At 38.4% G+C, this 19,247-nt stretch overlaps 1 protein-coding gene across 1 annotated transcript in view; it reads left to right on the forward strand.

The window, feature by feature from the left end:
• Positions 1 to 10,142, forward strand: part of smash (smallish) — a 204,389-nt gene extending 194,247 nt beyond the window's left edge. Inside the window, exons 9-20 of the mRNA XM_011495743.1 lie at positions 1,628 to 1,981; positions 3,206 to 3,433; positions 5,226 to 5,587; positions 5,667 to 5,796; positions 5,848 to 6,126; positions 6,202 to 6,351; positions 7,325 to 7,381; positions 7,806 to 8,161; positions 8,336 to 8,555; positions 8,712 to 8,911; positions 9,359 to 9,516; positions 9,647 to 10,142. Coding sequence (XP_011494045.1) covers positions 1,628 to 1,981; positions 3,206 to 3,433; positions 5,226 to 5,587; positions 5,667 to 5,796; positions 5,848 to 6,126; positions 6,202 to 6,351; positions 7,325 to 7,381; positions 7,806 to 8,161; positions 8,336 to 8,555; positions 8,712 to 8,911; positions 9,359 to 9,516; positions 9,647 to 9,876 — 2,724 coding nt within the window. The 3' untranslated portion in view covers positions 9,877 to 10,142. The remainder of the gene's footprint in view (positions 1 to 1,627; positions 1,982 to 3,205; positions 3,434 to 5,225; positions 5,588 to 5,666; positions 5,797 to 5,847; positions 6,127 to 6,201; positions 6,352 to 7,324; positions 7,382 to 7,805; positions 8,162 to 8,335; positions 8,556 to 8,711; positions 8,912 to 9,358; positions 9,517 to 9,646) is intronic.
• Positions 10,143 to 19,247: the final 9,105 nt, after the last annotated feature.

Genomic DNA, 19,247 nt, shown 5'->3' on the forward strand with positions numbered 1-19,247 from the left:
CTTATCTAGTTGCTAAAAATTTCGCGCTCTCGGGTACAATTTTTACAGCACCTTTTATCATTATGTGACGGAATTATCGATAATTACAGTCAGAATGACGTATTTGGATCGTGAATCGTAGTGTCGTTTTCAGCGCTTCGACATTAAAAATTACGCGTTAAGAAATGTTTTCGCGCTAAGCCAAAAGTTTATTTAGATTCGCAGGACTTGTTCGAGTAAGAGGCTAAATTTATTACTTCTCCTCTGAAATCGTGAGAATTTTCTCATGAGACATAGTTACGACAAATAAGACATGTAATATGGTAATTAAAATCGTCATAACGATCCAGTCAGTGGATAAGTGAAATTTATTGATTAATTCGAGTGACGAAAAGGTGAAATTTTTCACGATTCTTCGAATCTTATCCGTCGCTAATTAACGCAATTAAAAATTATTATTCAGTTATACGCGAATATTAAAACTAACTTTCCATATAAATACTACTAGCAGTAAAATCTAGCAATTGGATGTGTTGGATTTATAAAAATGCATCCCATCTTCGCGCAGTTGCTATTAAGCCGACTATGGAACCGTAAAATTCTAAACCTAACGTTACTTCTTTACGCATTCTACACTCAATTTATATGAGGCGCATGTACCGGTCCTTACTCGCATTCGTTAACGATTGTCGGTCGAATTGTAATAACTCTTATGTAATCTGACACAGTTCGGTTTACATTTCTCCAATTAATCGCAATTCATGACTATATACACGTGTATTTTATCCCCTTTAAGATAATAAAACGTAATTAATAAGAATTCGTAAAAAATCAAAAATTAAGAAGAATGACCGATGTAAAATCTAATGTCCGAATAAATTAACGATATTGCGATTAAACGTACGTGCGGATTAATTTGTTAATATTTTAATTCGGCATTAAGCTCGAACGTGATAAAATAATTTCTGAAAATGGGCTCTTGTCAAAAGTCTCTTCTCTCGGAGCCCTCAAAAACAATAAAATAAAATTGAAATTGCCGGCGAATGAAATGTTAATGAAGTTCCAGCCACAAACCCTTTTACGTCTGCTACATTAAAAATAAAAAATAAACAAAAATAAAGAGAGAAATGGGGCGAGTAGGGTGGGGGGAGGCAGAAAACTTCCAATCCTCTCCTCTCTTTGTTGTGTCCTCCCTTAAGCCGCGCTCGTCGCGACGTAAAGCTACCAGTGAGAGAGAGAGAGAGAGAGAGAGAGAGAGAGAGAGAGAGAGAGAGAGAAATAAATTAATGAAGCAACGAGACCACGAAATCGAAAAGGGTGTGAGTCGACGGTTGGGGCTGCGGGAGGGGCGGTGTGCGGGGTGTAGAATGTCGACGAGGGAGGACTCGCTTGTTCGAGCGTTTCTTGCGAGACGCATCCCGTTCGCCCCCCCCCCCACGCCAATTCCTCCTCTTCCTCCTCCTCCTCCACCTCCTCCACCTCCTTCACCTCGTCAGTCTCCTACTGCACTCCCCTCCCCCGCGTATTTACATAGAATGTGGCGTTGCGAAATATCGCGGCAGGCCGTTCCGGCGGCTTGGCGCGCACGCTCATGCGGAATTACAGTACGTAACGCTCGCTCTTGTTCTGTTGGCCGGCGTAGCCCGAGCCAGAGCTCCTGGAGCCGTCGAGGCGCGAACAAATCGCGCCCGAGGACGACGACGAGGAGGAGGAGGAAGAGGAGGAGGAGGAGGAGGAGGAGGAGGAGGAAGAAGAGGAAGAGGAAGAGGAAGAGGAAGAGGAAGAGGAGGAGGACGACGGCGACAACGACGACGAGGACGAGGAGGAAGAGGAGGAGGAGGAGCCAGAGCTCGAGGAGGAGCCCGAGGAGTCCGAAGAGAAGGCCCAGCGGCCGGAGCCTAAGATGGATGCTGTCCCCGTGAGACCAACGAGCCTCGCCCTCGAGAGGACGACGAGCCTCTGCACGGACTTCCTCAGTCCAATCTCCCCCGTATCGAAGCAGGTGAGCGCGCGACGTGAAACTCGTTTATTTGTTTTATCGGTCGTTCGAGCTCTCGTGCAACCACGAGCTTTATACGATACAAAAGCAACAAAAATAAACAAAATTAACAATAATAATATTCACAAAGTCATGCGCCCAGAACAGTAGACATATTTGCAATGTTTGCCCATTAGGCAACTTCGAGTCTCTCGTGTCAAGGCTATTCATTGGCCGATCGATCGTTGAGTAAAAGCTTCGCTCGGCATAATAATTTTCATTTTCCGGTTAAGCGCGACTTATGGCCAACTGATAATTGTCGCGCGACTGGCCGGATCGAAGAAAAATTAACGACGGTTTGTCTATCGGCTTATCGTGCCGCTACCGTTTTAATATTCCAGAGCGCATATTGTGACAATCGGTAGTGCTTCACTCACCCGGGAGTTTCTCCGAACGAGCCTACCATCATTCCAACAACGTGACGCCATTAATTAGTTTAAATTCGATGATTTTTCATGGCAATTGAGGATAACGATCTGTCAATTGCGAGCGATGCGGCAATGGCGTTGGGTGACCTCTTGGCACCTCGGAGCCCGAGACAGTCGTTATTACACATTGAAAAAGCTCCGTTTGCGATGAGCTACGTCGGGGCCTTTGACGAATTTGAGTTTGAGAGTGTATCGGTCCGCTCGATAGAGACAGAAGAATGGTTTAACGACACGGCTATTGTGACTGTGTGGGAAGGATGGACCGATACTCGCTCGAGCGCGCCTTTACCCCCGACAAATATTCAATTTACTGGAAAGCACGTTCCTACGGGTCCTCGAGATAAGAACAACGAAGCGGACGATCTAGCAAGCTTGCAAGTTGCAATGTCGGCTGTAGATTTATGGGGATTTTTGCGCAGCCACGCGAATGGTAGCGCATAGAGAAAAATCGATAAGCATTCTTAACTGTACTCGGGACAATCGTGAATATTTAATATTAATATGCCGCCGGGCGTACGGGAAAGCCATTTATTCTCGTGGGAACGGCATTTTGACACCTGGATTTTTCCATTATTTTTTCCTTGAATTATTTGGGCGACTTGCCGTCTACGTAAACAAATTGACCGTCGTCGCGGCCGAAATCGAGAGGCATGAATTATCGTGTCGAAAAGCGGGCCGAAAGGAGCGTCTGTTAAGGCGGCACTCGAGATCACGTATTTGGAAAGGAAAGGGAGGGTAACGCAGCATCGGTCTCGTGCAGATTTTGCCGCTGAGCTTCTCCAGCGATGAGGAGATTATTACGGGACTGTCGTTCCCGTTGGGTCCGCCGACGAGCGTCGAGCCCCCAAAGGAAAAGCCACCACCGCCACCCGTCGACCTCAGCGACGAGGAGAATATGCCGATCGAGCCACTTAAGAGGCTCAACTCCACGCGCAGGATCAAGAAGGAACTGCGTACCCGACGATCCGACTTCTTAGGCATCGAAGGGGTAAGTAGGCTTTTTCTTTAATTTCTAATTTTGATTTTTGCTGGCGGGGCCGTGAGAAGATCTTTGCGAAGGTTGAACGGGGCGACCGTTGCGCGCGGCAGACGTTCTCGTCGGTTGATTAATCTTGCGGTTATTGGGGCGTTAAGCGCGATATTCGACCATGAAGGATTCGACCGATCCTTTAATCAGACTTTGAATTATGTCATCGCCTTCGGCAAACTCTCATTGTCGCGAGTCTCAAGTATTTCTCCAAAACTAAACGATATATGAATATCTCTACATTGTTGATGATTCAAATCCTCCAAGTAATTGCGCAAGTAATAATAACATTTCCCACCGCTTGCCAAATTGGTGGCGCGATTGATCCTTCAATTGGTTGGTAATTAGCATTAGGAGTGTTATTATATTTATACGACAAATGAACATATTGACTTTCGATGATAATAAATGTCCATTAATATGCGCTTCGACGCGGTAGAGTGGGTGTGGCTCGCTCACTTTTTACCGGGTTTTCATTTCCAGTAGACATTCCTCCTCATACATCTGTCAATTCGTAAACGCATTAATTAAAATACTTTTTATTTACGTAATTTGAATGGTCGAGAAGCACTGTGAGGAGGCGAGACTATCATATATTTTAATTATTTTGCATTTTGATCGAATCTCCTAATTAAAAATGTTTTCTTTAATTTATGATCTTGTGTGAGGCTGTGAACCGACTTTGTAATTGTATTGAATCTCTACTTTACTATATAAAGAGAAGAATAAGAAAAATAAAAAGAAGGAGGAGGAGGAGGAGGAGGAGGAAAAATAAGAGATACTCGCGTCTATCATAATATCTCTTTTATCATATTTCTTCTTTGTCATCGGACGCGTTTTTCCATGCTTCCGTTATACACAAAGCCATGAGATTAAGCATTACAAATGAAAAAAAAAAAAAAAAACAAACAAACAAACAACAACAAAAGATGTAATTTTGTACGAATCGGGGGCAGTTAAAAGTAACGTTAATTATCATTATGCTGATTGTCTGTGATTTAGAAATAAAAATTGTATCTTCATATACTGCATAGCGTCACTCTAAAAACCCTGGGGACCTAAGAGATTTTCTACAAAATAACTTCTTAAGAGCCATCAGCTCCAATATCGTTCTCGAGAAAAGATCGACTGATAAATTCAAGTCTTAAAATTTCTATCCGTAACACCTATCGTTCTGCGACAATTTCAGCATTATCGAGAAAATTAATAATAATAATAATAATAATAATAATAATAATAATAATAATAATAATAATAATCATCATCATCATCATTGGATGGTACAAATGGTAAGGGGGCGGGGAGGACAAGTAAATCGACCAAAAACATCATAAAATTCTTAAATCTATCGACTTGTACATCCGTAATTATTAATTCACACGGACGTACACGGACGTACACGGACGTACGCGAACATTGATGAATGTAAGCTATTTCTTTCAATCGTGTCAGTTAAGCAAAATTTGCCGTCCAAAGCACTATGTTCAACGAGCACTAATAATAGAACTGATTAACTGCAAGAGACGTGAAAGACCGATGACGTATCGACTGATCCATGGCCTAATTAATTAGTAACAGCTCGATCGTTACGTCTGTCGTTGCTTTATTGATAAAAATACGCGACTCAAAAGTGCAAATAATAATATGGTGGATGCCGCCACTTGGCAAAAGGTGGAATCGCCTTAATGGGAATAAAAATCGAGGCTCGCGCACTCTAAGCAGCTCGTAACGCACTCTGGCGCCGTCTTCACAGTTCAACGAGGACGAGCTCGAGCGCGAGCTCACGCTGACCAAGCCTCCGGATATGGCGGCGATCCTGGCGGAGGAGCGACGTATCGAGCAGCTGCATCGGCGCTCCTACGACACCGACAGCAATTACGAGCAGGACTCGAGCCACGAGCGGGACTCCGGGGTGGAGCTCGGCCAGGCCGAGGACTGGGCCAAGCAGCCCGTGAGCCCGGATATGTCCCAGCACAGTCGCCAGAGCAGCGAGCCTTTCGGCGCCAGCGTCACCTCCTCCGAGGAGGACGAGATCACGAAGAAGGAGCGTGAGATCATCGAGGTGCTCGAGCGCGAAGAGCAATGGCGCTACGAGAATAAGCGCGAAACCAACAGGTGAGTGGGAACGGTAGTGTGACTCTGTCCGCCCAAGTAAATCATCGCCAAGGTGCTAATTGTTCGGATTCGTTTGCAGCGACATTGGTGAGAAGCTCGCCCACAAGCTCCGTGAGCTCGAGGAGGAGAAGATGCTACTGGAACGCGAACGCGCCTCTAAGGAAGTCTCGGAGAATCAGCAGCAGCAACAGGTCGAGCAGCAGCAACAGGTCGATCAACAACAGCAACAACAGCAGCAGCAACAGCATCAACAAGTTGAGCAGCAGCAGCAACAACAACAACAACAACAACAACAACAACAACAACAACAGCGCCGTCATCAGGAACCGGACATCGAGACATTGAGGATGAACGAGGAGAATCTGCGTATGCAAGAAGAGATGCAGCGTAAGGAGAAAGAGAAGGATGAAGTAGAGGAAGAGGAGGAGGAGGAGGAGGAGGAGGAGGAGGAGAAGATCAAGACAACGACGATGGCGCGCCAGCAGGAGTTTAACAAGCAACAGCGCATCGATGAGAATTCGCAGCAGCAGCAGCAGCAGCAGCAGCAGCAGCAGCAGCAGCAGCAGCAGCAGCAGCAGCAGCAGCAGCAGCAGCAGCAGCAGCAGGAGCAGCAGGACGTGAAGGTCGAGATGTCGGTGAACGACGGAGACGACGATGAGGACGAGGAACAGCCGCGGTGCCAGGAGCAGACGAGGATGCAAGAGCGAGAGAGAAGGAGCGCCGAAGCGCGCAGACAGGAGGAGATGCAAGTGAAAGCACAAGAGGTAACGACGCTCGCCCACTCGGAATTTCTAATATTACTTTTAACGCACTTAGCGCGAGCTCATTAATTTTCGCCGAGTAATGCACTGCTCCGTTCGCCAGGACGATTATCTCTTCGTACTGATAGGTAAGCGCGAGAGGAAAGCAGGTGGGATAATAATATAAGCGATTAAAAATTCCTGTTAACTGCCTCGCTGGGCTTAATAATAAACGTTCGGTCAACTCAAACCAAAAGCATAAAACAAAATGTCGACGATCTTATCGTCGAGCCTTGGAATTCGTATTAGAAGCTTTAATTTAATTAGTCTCTTATAGCCGAAGCGACTCTCTATCTCTCATTTATTTTCCATCGCGATGACGTAACATTACACGACCGGTCATCCCTCTCAGCCATTGGCAGCCACAATATACATACACGCAAATAAATACATATAAGGATAAAATACCAGACAACGAAATAACTATATTTAACTAACAAATACGTTAGCCAAACAATAATTATATAAATATATTATTTAATTGTTAATGCGCAATTAAATGCCTGTAGATTTTGCATTTGGTGCGTTTTTAGTCGTTAGTCGGATAGGATCGAGGAGTCGATGTTTTTCAAATGCTGCCTTATAAAAATAATTTTGAAAATTGTTCATCACTGCTCATGCCCCAAATACGTGGCTTTCCTTCACCAAACGAATTATTCTTCGAGTCGTGAGCGTTCGATTAGTCGAATCAATATTTTGCGCGTAATGGATCGCGAGTTTGACGCAAAATATTCATCAAAACGTTAAGTCCAAGCAAAAACTTATTCATTTATTACGCTAACGGGTACAACACGTGTACTCCCGACCCGGCATTATACCATAATCCTTAAAAGCATATTAAAAAAAAAAAAAAAAAAAAAAAAAAAAAAAAAAACATGACTTGCTCACTGTGTACCACGAGCGTTGCTAAACATAAACACATTAACGTGTATTGCAGAACAAGCCGACGAGCCCGAGCCTAAGCATCAACGAAGACGAGTACTCCTCCTCAAGGGTAAGTGCATCATCGACGTTCCTTACGACTAAAACTAACCAAAACTACGTCGAGTCGGATAAAGGATGAAATATCGCGATAAAGTGTTTTTAAATAAAAATATCCCAACCCTATCCATCCGTGCTCACTCTTACCCCCAATAACCTTTAACCCCCGTCCTAATAGCAATAGTAATTAATAATAATCACAGTTCGCGCGATAAATTGCAACACTGATACATAATACTTGGTCCTGCCTTAAAGTAAGAACAAAAAAGAAAAAAGAAAGAAAAAACAAAAAACAATAAGTGATAAAATAGTCGAGTGTCCCTCGCCGCGTTTAAACGCCCCCCCCCCCGACGACTTGGAGAAGACGCGATCGAGTCTCGGCCAATGTCATACGCCAGCTAACAACTAGCCTTCCCCTGCCCGGACAAACAAAGCAGGATGTCCTGCGGGTGGAGCGCGAGCTGCTTCAACTGGAGCAGGAGGAGCTCAAGCGCCAGCGCAGTAATCTCGCCTACCGCGAGCAAAAGCAGCAACAACTCGCGGAGAAGCTTCACGAGCAGTGGAAGTCCCTGCAAGACGTGGCGCAGACGCCTCCGACGAACCTCGCCCGTCAGCCCCAGTACGGCAAGCCCCTGGCTGCGCCCCTCAATTACAGATCCTCGATGCCGAATCTCCTACAGGAGCCGGGCCCCGGTCAACGCAAGAGATGGGTATGGGCACCGCCCCAGCCACCCATACCACCGGCCAAGCCTCTCAGGCTTATCGATCAGAGGCAGCGGGACGCCACCATCAGGTGAGCCTTGTCACTCGCCCCACCCACCCACCTACCCAGCTCAGCTTTTTTCCCAGGCGCTCTAGCGCAATCGATTAAAATCCAGAGAACAGAAGCTCCGAGTTCCCTACTACTCCCTACCCATTCGGCCCAAATGGACGAACTTTTAAACTCGCGATCCGCGTCCAATCGCAGGAGCAGTCGCGTGCCATCGGCGGACTCGATACCCCAGCAGGTGGAGGCACCCCTGAGGCCGAGCGTCCACCACGGCCAGCAAATGAGCAGGCAGACGCTTCAGGCGCTCTCGGCGGTGCCCCGACCGAGGATCGTCCAAGCCGACCAGTGGGTACAGCGGCGCAAGAGCGAGGCGCCGAGAGCCACCCACGACTACAACTACCAACACTGGCTCATCCAGGTGAGTACAAGCTCTCTCTCTTCTCTCTCTCTCTCTCTCTCTCTCTCTCTCTCTCTCTCTATCTCTCTCTCTTCTCTCTCGTCACGTGGCTCGAGAGACAGGGTCGGGAAATGACCCCGTAGCGGTATATAAAACCCCGATCGCTCCTTGTCGCAGGAGGCGGAGCAGCGGAGGATCAATGAGAAGAATCAGCGCTCACCGGTACGGAAGCCGCACGTGACCGGAACCTCGGTGGTGCCTTATACTGCATCGCCGCCTCGCTCGGACGGCAAACCGCTGCCAGACTCCGTCATCCAGACGCTCACCAAGAGAATCCAAAATAGGGTCCAGGAAAAGCCGCAGCCGCCACGACGAAGGTGAGACGCGACCGATCGTCAAGATCCTTATAATATCGTGTTGGATCCAAACTGTTCAAAGTCCTTATTAGATAATACAGCTGAGGATGGCCAACGTAACTTTATACCACCCCATGCATAATTTAACAATCTTCTAACGAGTTCAAACTCCTCCTCCTCCTCCTCTTCCTCCTCCTCCTCCTCCACCTCCTCCTCCTCCTCCTCCTCCACCTCCACTCTTGCTCTCGGCACGATTCCATGCGTCCTCAAGAGGTTATACGATAAAAATAAAATTGTGCGTAAAATGGCTCGAAGCATGCGCGCAGTGTACAAAGAGCCGGAAATTGTTAGCAATGAGAGCCGCTCGCGAATAACTTGCCTTCTCCTCCTCCAGCCCCTCCTTCTCAGTCACCTCCTCCTCCTCCTACCTAGCGCATCCACAATAATAGCAAGTGTGAAACGTTGCAGGCTGGAGCACAGCACGAGCCAAGAGCATCTTCATTCGCCCCAGCATTACCAGATGCAGCAGCACAAGGTGCACCAGTCGGCCAACGGGACGGAGACGCAGGAGAAGATGCTGAGTGTGAGCGGCAAAAAGAAGTGCTCGCACTGCGGCGATGAACTGGGTGGGTAATCGATAAGGCCGATTGTAGGCTCGAAGCTCGTGGCGGGGCGAGCGGTTCCGCTGCTCCCGGGCGACGGCCGGCCCATCGGCATCCAACGATCACGCGCTCAACTCACTCGCTTGCATTTCAGGACGGGGCGCGGCGATGATAATCGAGAGCCTCCGGCTCTTCTACCACATGGAGTGCTTCAAGTGCTGCGTGTGCCACGTGAGACTGGGAGACGGACTCATGGGGACGGACGTGCGCGTGCGCAACCACAAGCTGCATTGCCACAATTGCTACTCCAGCGACGACGGTACAGGCCCAAACCACGCAAATCATAACCATAGGCCACTCGGTGAAACATTCATAAAGCAATAGCGGCACACGAGTCGCTCCTTTCTCCACCATCCAACCTCCATCCACGCATTCACCCCGGACAACGACGGCTCCTCGACGCCGGGCGAATTTTTTGCCGATTATACGCCGAGGCTCTATCTCTCCCCTCTCGATATCCTCGAGTTTAGCGATAAATCATACGGGCTGTTTGCTGCTATCTGTCCCGCCCTGCTCCGAATGATTAGCAATGACAAACCGACCGGCCAATAATGAATACTTAATGTTGTCGTTGAAATCTCACGCCTCTCGCCTCTCGCCTCTATCTGTACGATTAATTAAAACAAAATTGAGTCTCATTTTGTCGAGGGTAATTATCATTATGGGCACATCGATTGCATTTTTAAAAGCATTTATCGCTAGATCTATTACCACTCAATATCCTATCAATATACACACCCTCCACCTCAATTCCCGCTCAACTGTCTATAAGTATATATATATATATATATATATATATATAATTTTAAATTTAACCTACTTTATGTTTTGAAAACCATACTGATTTTTTTAACAACGAATAAGTAAAAGATTAAATAAATAAATGAAAAATAATAATAATAATGATGATGATGATGATTTTAAAATTTGAATGAATGATTTAAAAGAGACAGAGATAAAATTAGTGTAAAACAGTTTTTATATATGAAAAAACAAATGTTTACAAATGTCTCTCGGGTAGTGGGTAGGTGTTAGGTCATTGGTGGTAGGTGGTAGGGGAGGGGGATGGTATGGGTGTAGGTATTGAGCTGACAATGCGTATAAAATACTTGAACAATAATGTAAACGTACAAATGAACTATAATGAATGAACATCGTTTAATCGTACATTATTTATTATTCAATAAATTTATTCGCTATTCGTTATTTTTGACAATCGTATGAAAATCGTTTGTTATCCCTGAGGCAATAATTGTCCGATTATACAATGGTCTTTCAAATGAAAATAATCGAATAATACGCGAATTCCCGAGGCATTCAAACAATTAATACTATTGCTTTGCTTTGCTATTTTCTAGGTGTCAAGTTCAGCTGCGTGTAGAAGAAAGAAAGAACCTAACCTGACTCTATGAAGAAGCGAGATAACGAACTTGAAAGTATAGCGCGATCCGGCTATACCTTCATAAGTTGTAGTTGTGGCGATTTCCACACTTGTACCTCGCTTTAGCTCGAGGTGGAAGATTCGCTAAATAAAACGTATAGGGGGAGTGAGGAGGGAGAGGGGGAGAGAGAGGGGGGGGGGAGACAAAGGAGTTCTTGTAATGTAAATAGAACAAAAGTGCTGAAGCCTCTTCTCGATATAGCTACAGATAGTTTTACAGCTGATGATGCAAAGACGTAAGATGCGAATAAAAAACAAAAACAAAACAAAAACAAAAACAAAACAAAACAAAAACAAACAAAAACAAAAAAAATGGAACACAAAGTATCGAAAACAATGGAGGAGGGACTTCCGCTGGCTTACGCAAGGAGAAAAATTAACTCTCTATAGACTCTCACATAAAGCACACAGGAAACATTATGTAAATAGAGTGTATTTATGTAATTAGCAAAATTAGCATGTAAGATGAAACTCACCATCGCTGTAGATTTTATAAGACAAAATTCGATGTTATTGGCTGAACGATGATATGTGACTTTTGAATATTATAAATAGCGGCGATGCGATAAAAATTATCTATTTTTCCTCTTCTTTTTTTTGTTTTCTTTTTTTTACCTTGTTTTTTCCCTTTTTTTCTCTTTTTTTTCCTTTTTTTTTTCTTTTTCTTTCACTTTTGTCGCTTGGAATAATGAAACGTGTACATTACTGTATAATATGTAATATCTATAAGAATAATGAAAAGAAAAAAAATCATTTAAGAGATTTCTTAAGCTATAAGTAGAGAAGGAAATGAAACTTGGGTAGAGAAACTTCGTGGTTTATTAATTGTTGATTTAAAAGAATCATCATGCCTGGCACACTTATGTTTACGGTAAATCAGTAATTAAGAATTGTAAGGTACTTCATTATTGTGCCTGTGTCGTACATTGCACGCATACAATAATTTGTTGTATTGTGAGCAAACGAGTCGTTAATAATCTTTATCTTTCAAATCTCTTCTTAATGTATTGTATTTTCACATAACATATGGACATATATGAGTGTGTATTAAGTGATATGAGAATAAAGTTTATTTTACCGTTTTTTTTTCTTCTGCTATTCCTTAACGTATTTTTTTTTTTTTTTTTTTTTTTTTTTTTTTTTTTTTTTGTTCTTTTTGTGCGCGGACGATTCGATTACTCGCTGTAACTGTCATGAGGAAATCGTCGTCGAGTTTATGATTACACATGTGAGATATTGTACGGTATTTGTTTCATCCATCAAATAATGTGTAATTTTATATTCATAAGTAAATAAATGTTCATTGAAATCTATGTGTAAAATTCATTTTTTTTTTTTTTTTTTTTTTTTTTTTTTTTTTTTTTTAACAGTATTACTTTTAAACGTACCTTCTCATTCCATCCGCATCATTTACAAAATTAAAAAATCATTCTACTGATTCTTCCTACAGCCAACTCTGACTGTCTTTTTATAATTATTAAATAGACGACTAATAAAGCTTTATAAAAAAAATGTTTACCTTTTCATTAGTAAACAATTTCAGATTAATTTTAAACTTGATCATTGATACTTTTCTTTGGCGTAAACAAATTAAATTATCGATGATTTCTGCACTTCGAGCTCTGGAGTAATTGGGCTTGACAAAGAATATTTACGCCAAATTTCAAGAAAGCAATAAAAAAATTCTTTATTTAATATATAAATTCTTTGCTTGAATTTGTATAATTATTTGCTTGCTCAAATACTCAAATACAGAAGATTTGCGAATAAAGCCAACCTTTTAGATATAAAATAACTTACAATTAGAAATTCTATTGATTTTTATAATTGCTGATATTAATAATTGTCATTTGAATTGAATAAGGCAATTTGGTAAAGCAAAATTAAATGTTATGAAATGTTGTGAAACATCGATTGTGTTGTTGTGTATATAATTTTTTTAATACATCGCTATTGGGAATTTAACCACACATACTGAAACTAAATATATTTTTAATTTAATCATAGTTTTAGATTAACGTAGTTAATAATTTTGTACATGAACTTATTACTTTCCCTTTTACTGTTGGATTTAAGTTATCATTTACCAGTCAATTATTGTATTTCACTTTATGTAGTGAAAGTACATTTCAAGTACAATCACACGCACACCCTCCACCTCCCTCACACACATACTTATTTATATATGTTGGAGATTATATAATTGCATTTAAATATCGTTTGAGATTGAAGTATATTACAAACTAGATCTCATTGCAAATCCATTTTGATATTTTATCCGCAAATTTGTAATTTCTTCGCCAGTCATCAGGACAGCAATTTTCACAATTAGCTCATACGATCGAGTCTTTATTAAATGAAAATTTGTAGCGATAAATCAAAGCTCATTCGTATGCGGTTAGCACATAGACAAGACTGCACTCATCGTTTCGAAGAAAAAAAAAAATAATAAACGAAAATCCTATTAATAGAGCCAATGAAGAAGTGATTATCTTTTCAACTGTTTGACATGACTTTGGATGGCCAGGCCCTCTTTAATCTTCCAATGTTCCTTAATTTCTTTAGGTATAACTTACACCAAACGTAATATAAGCCGAAAATTATATTCACTGAAGTATATTTACACATTTTTATTTATAAATTGTCACAAATTGTATAAAAACCATTACGTATGTATATACTTTTTAAATGCTAACTACAAAATTGGTATGTATTGGCCCTCCGCGATTATTCATTACATCAGATACTTTTATGGTAAGTAACATAATCGAACGAGGGAGTGGAACTTTAAAAACAATTAAAAGTATATGGAGTATAATGATAGGATTAGAAATTAAATTGCATTTAAGATAAGAGCATATTTTCTTTTAAATGACAATTGTTAAAGTAATGGCTATAACTACATAGGCTTGCATTATGCTTTACTTTATGCTACTTTATACATTATATTGAAATGGAGAAAGTTTAAGAAAGAAAGTAGTAGAGGCTTCAAGCGTAAATTATTATATAATGCGTTTGTTGGAAGAGCCAACCAACCAGCGCATACACCTTAAATAGTATCATTGATGTTATTTTTAATTTAATTGAGTGCTTCTCAAATGATTCTTACGGATTCAATATAAATTTAGAACTTTGTCAAGTAGATCGGACAAATTAATAAGAAAAATTAAGAAAAAAGAAACTGTAAATATTAATATGACGATACAGGGCACTAATGCATCGTTGTCCAAGACAAAGACTATTTTTATCTGAATAAAGTAAGTTTCTATTACTCTTGTCTATTATTTATCCCACTAACTTTTTCTAATTTCTTATTGAAAAATGATTGTAACTTATATTTATTATCTGACAATATATTTTATACATTTACAATACATGTTATAGGAAATTACAATTAATCCGATATTTTTATTCGCAAACTTTTTCTTATAATGTCAATGACTAAGTTGCTATGACACAATTCAATTGATATTGTTTAATCGAAAATCTTATTCCTATTAGACAAAATTTTTATTATACATAAATTTAAAGTTTATTTATTGATTATATAATTATTGACTAAGACAAGAATAGATTATAATTATGTTTTTTTTTTTACACTCATGTATTTTTAAATATTGTTTAACATAACTAATGGCATTAAAATAATTAAAGACAAAGCTAAAGTTCTCTTGCACTCATAAACAGACACACAAAAATTCACTATATCAATGTAGATATCATATCCATCTATGACTATCTATCTCTATCTCCATTTTGCTCTTTTACATGCCCTCCCACCGTACTACGTCACTCTTCAATCATTCTTCCATATAACCTTTTAACAAAATCATTTCAAAGTATTTAAAAAAAAAAAAGTTTTATAATTACTAGCTTCTCATTTTCATGCGTTGTATTACCTATTAAGTATTTAAAGTATGTAATTATAATAAGAAAAGCTTACGATTAAATATTAGTAAATATTGAAGATATTAAGCTTTTAAGTGAGATTTTTTAAAAATAAGAATTATTAATTGTATTATCAACTGATTTGATGGCTAATTGCCTTATGTTTTGAAATATTATTATTTATTAGTTTAATCAATTAATAGTACCACATTTATTTAGAATGTGATATTATGAAAAGTACTCTAATAAAATGTATATATATATATATATATATATATATATATATATATATGTTTATAATATAATTTCACAGAAATTTTGTTTTCATTTGAAAATTTAACAATTTTTTAAAAGCAGCGGCGACATTGTTTGTAAACTTAATTCACATATCCAGATTGAACTTACTCGCAACAAATTAGAATCCTACGAGTCGACACGATTAATTAAACTATATATATTACGATTATAACATAATCAATATATTTATTATTTGTAACTATTGCATAGAAGATATATGTATTATTATATTATGTGATCATGAAACATTACATTACGTACAATTCAAGACTTATACAACAACTAAAGTCGTTGATATTTGTGACGAAATTGTTGCTATATGTGACATAAGTATGTTCACAATAATGTGTTTAGAAATAGATTGAGTCGAAAGTAATACGTACAAAGTCCGTATCCGACTAGATAATATAACATCAACTTCAAATCCGTTTAAAAAATATATGAGACCGAGAGAGTCCTATTTCTAATAATAAACTCCTTGAGGAATAGCAGAGGAACAACTGACTTTGAGCTCCAAGGTACGTATTCGAAATTTAGATCAACCAGATCCATGAGAGACATTTTGCTTTATCTGGAGACTTGGCTCCCACCAGTTAAAACCACACGAAATTTTAAGTATTTTAGAGCGCGGATGTCCAATACGGAAGTCGTATGACAGTGTAGGGATCAATTATAATTTCTTATCGCATTTGGACTCTTAAATATGTGCGATCGCGCAACCATAATATATAAATCACACAGAATAATACCATTTGATGTTGTTAAAAATTATAAAGAAATCGCGGCTGGCAATCCGTGATTTTTGAATTTTTGATCGATATCGGCTTCTCTGCTCTGTAAAATTTTAATCTATCAAATGGATATTTGTCGGATTTATGCGAGATTTATGCATTTTCTAATGAATAATTGTACTTGGTTTGATGGATTGGAGCCCGGATCATTTATTGATTATTGATCATTTATCTGACCCATTGTTAATGCTTTTAGCAACAAGTAGTCCAATCATTTGAAAATAATCGATTTTTCTTCATCTACAATTTGTATAAATTCTGTGATTTACAAGATTCGCACGACAACGATTAGCACTTTAATGATTAATTACATTCTTATTACCTTTTTAATAAAAATAATCGGTACTTACATTCGTATAGTACGAAAATACATAAAATGTTATTTAAACATAAGGGACGTGGCATAGCTTATGTGCGTCTACATTTATAATTTAATTATTTAAATATTTTTCAAAGGCCTCAAAATGTCTAAAAGTATACGAGATAACATTCTAGTAAAGAATTCTCATTCTAATGGAATACTAATAAAAGGAAAACAACTACTTCTTCGCGTAAAGATAATAAAAGACCTTGATTAATCGTAATTAATAACTGCAAGTTCAATTTCACACAACACAAATTCTATATATTTTTTTAATTTTGTTAAAAAATTTATACTCTTAGCGGTAATCTCAAATCCATAAAATTCTATATTTTAATCTATGCGGTAGACTTCAGTGAGGTATTGCCGCGCCCATATGGTATTCATGTATATATATATTGCAAGTATGACGAATAATTTACAGCGATATCAATGCTTTTCTGTGTTACCGTGCATACACTTAATAAATAACAATAACAACAACAACAACAACAAATAATAATAATAATAATAATAATAATAATAAGAAGAAGAAGAAGAAGAAGAAGAAGAAGAAGAAAGGTTAGCCTCTATAATCTTCGAATACATTCTAAATGCATGAAATGGCTTATAACCGTAAAATAAAAGATTTATAGATTTCTATATCTTTCTTGATTAAATAGAAATTTGTATGGATAAAAAGTGCTTATCGATATCAGTATTTACATTTATTAAATTGTTATGAGCTTTCGACTTAGATGCGAGCCTGGTTGAGTTTTTATTTTTCTTAGCGGAATTTTAGCATTGGTCAAATGAAATTCATGTCGATCAGTTTGGTTCAATTTTAATAAATTATAGTCTAAGAACACCTTGGCAACTTAACGTTGCCGCAAATGAAATAAAATACTGTAGAAAAAAAACTGTTGAATATTATTAAATATTTCATTAGACACCGTATTTAAGTGCAAAATCTGATGGATAACAACGCCATTATGAATTAATGGCCAAATAATTTTACAATTCACCTTCGAAGAGGAGCGTTTTAGCTTTTCGAGCTCCTCTAAAAACGTGTACAAGATAATGGCATTTCAAGGACCAAAAAAAAAAAAAAAAACAACAACAACAACAACAACAACAACAACAAAAATAAAGAAAAAAAAAAGGCGTAGAATTGTCTGTTAAAGGGGGAAAAAATCGATTTTTCCGATGGACGTTGCCGGTTTTATCGTCTCTTGTCTAATCAGCAACTTGTAATAATTTTTGTAATCCTTTGTAATACCTACGCGGGACGAATTGCTCTTTCAATGAAGCAAATGTTCCATTGAATTTCCAATTATTAAAATTCGTGCATTAAGCACTTGGCGTAGAATAAACATCGAGCCATTAAGCGAGAGAATTTCCTCTTAAGACGCTTTTCACCAATCCCGTCCATCCGCCCTTCTCAATCATGGAACGTTCGGACACGGGTGACAACTCAGCCAGAGCACGATACTCAATTCCGCGTCGTTGCTCGTCCGTAGTCGTTGCTGCAGCCTCCCGGGAATATACGCGGGATGGTTTGCGCGGCCATTAGCCAAATGGCTCGACGCAAAAATGAAAATTTCCAAGCGCCCGGCTCGTCTTTCCATTTTAACCGAGCGTCCAGCAACGGCAGTCGCGCTTCTCCCGTCGACCGCGTCACTTCGCATTCGGTTTTTCCTTCGCGTGAACGAGGTTCGCGCCCAAGACATTACCCATTCCCGGGGGTAAAACTCGGCCTTCCCTACGTCAAGTGCTACGTACTGCCAGTTTAAATCATCCGCGGGTGCTCCCGAGGTATTGTTATTGTCGACCTCCATAGCTTCCACTTGGTCTTGGATGTTCTAGAGTGCGATTTTTGTGTGCGTGCGTGCTCGTGTTTTTAAAACTTTTTTTCAAAGAGACCGTCTGTCACAGAGTTTGAAAACGAGCAAATTTTATTCATATTCTCGTTTATAGTCTTTTCTTTTTTTTTTTTTTTTTTTTTTTTTATTTTTTTTTCCCCCCTATCGGGACGAGAATTTAACAAGAAAGAAAAAGTAAAAGAAAAAAAGGCGGGAACGCTGACAATGTCAATGGAGAATTTAAGTTACTCGAGTGACGATATTATCAGCCGTTTGTATACTTGGAAATATTATTCATATTGTTATTATTTATTATTTATTATTTATTATTTATTATTTATTATTTATTATTTATTATTTATTATTTATTATTTATTATTTATTATTTATTATTTATTATTTATTATTTATTATTTATTATTTATTATTTATTATTTATTATTTATTATTTATTATTTATTATTTATTATTTATTATTTATTATTTATTATTTATTATTTATTATTTATTATTTATTATTTATTATTTATTATTTATTATTTATTATTTATTATTTATTATTTATTATTTATTATTTATTATTTATTATTTATTATTTATTATTTATTATTTATTATTTATTATTTATTATTTATTATTTATTATTTATTATTTATTATTTATTATTTATTATTTATTATTTATTATTTATTATTTATTATTTATTATTTATTATTTATTATTTATTATTTATTATTTATTATTTATTATTTATTATTTATTATTTATTATTTATTATTTATTATTTATTATTTATTATTTATTATTTATTATTTATTATTTATTATTTATTATTTATTTATTTATTTATTTATTTATTTATTTATTTATTTATTTATTATTATTATTATTCTCAAAATGCAATTAAACGTAATTAATTGGTAGATAATTGCGTTGAATTAATGCCGATTGTAATAGCGTTGCGCATAGACGCATAAATGCAGGGTCATTTAACTTACTAAAGATTATACAATTACAACTGAGATGTTAAAAATGCTTTTAATTACTTTTGAAAATCAAAGCAATAAGCGTCCTCG

Source organism: Ceratosolen solmsi, unplaced genomic scaffold, assembly GCF_000503995.2.
Source record: "Ceratosolen solmsi marchali unplaced genomic scaffold, CerSol_1.0 scaffold11, whole genome shotgun sequence".
NCBI lineage: Eukaryota > Metazoa > Arthropoda > Insecta > Hymenoptera > Agaonidae > Ceratosolen > Ceratosolen solmsi.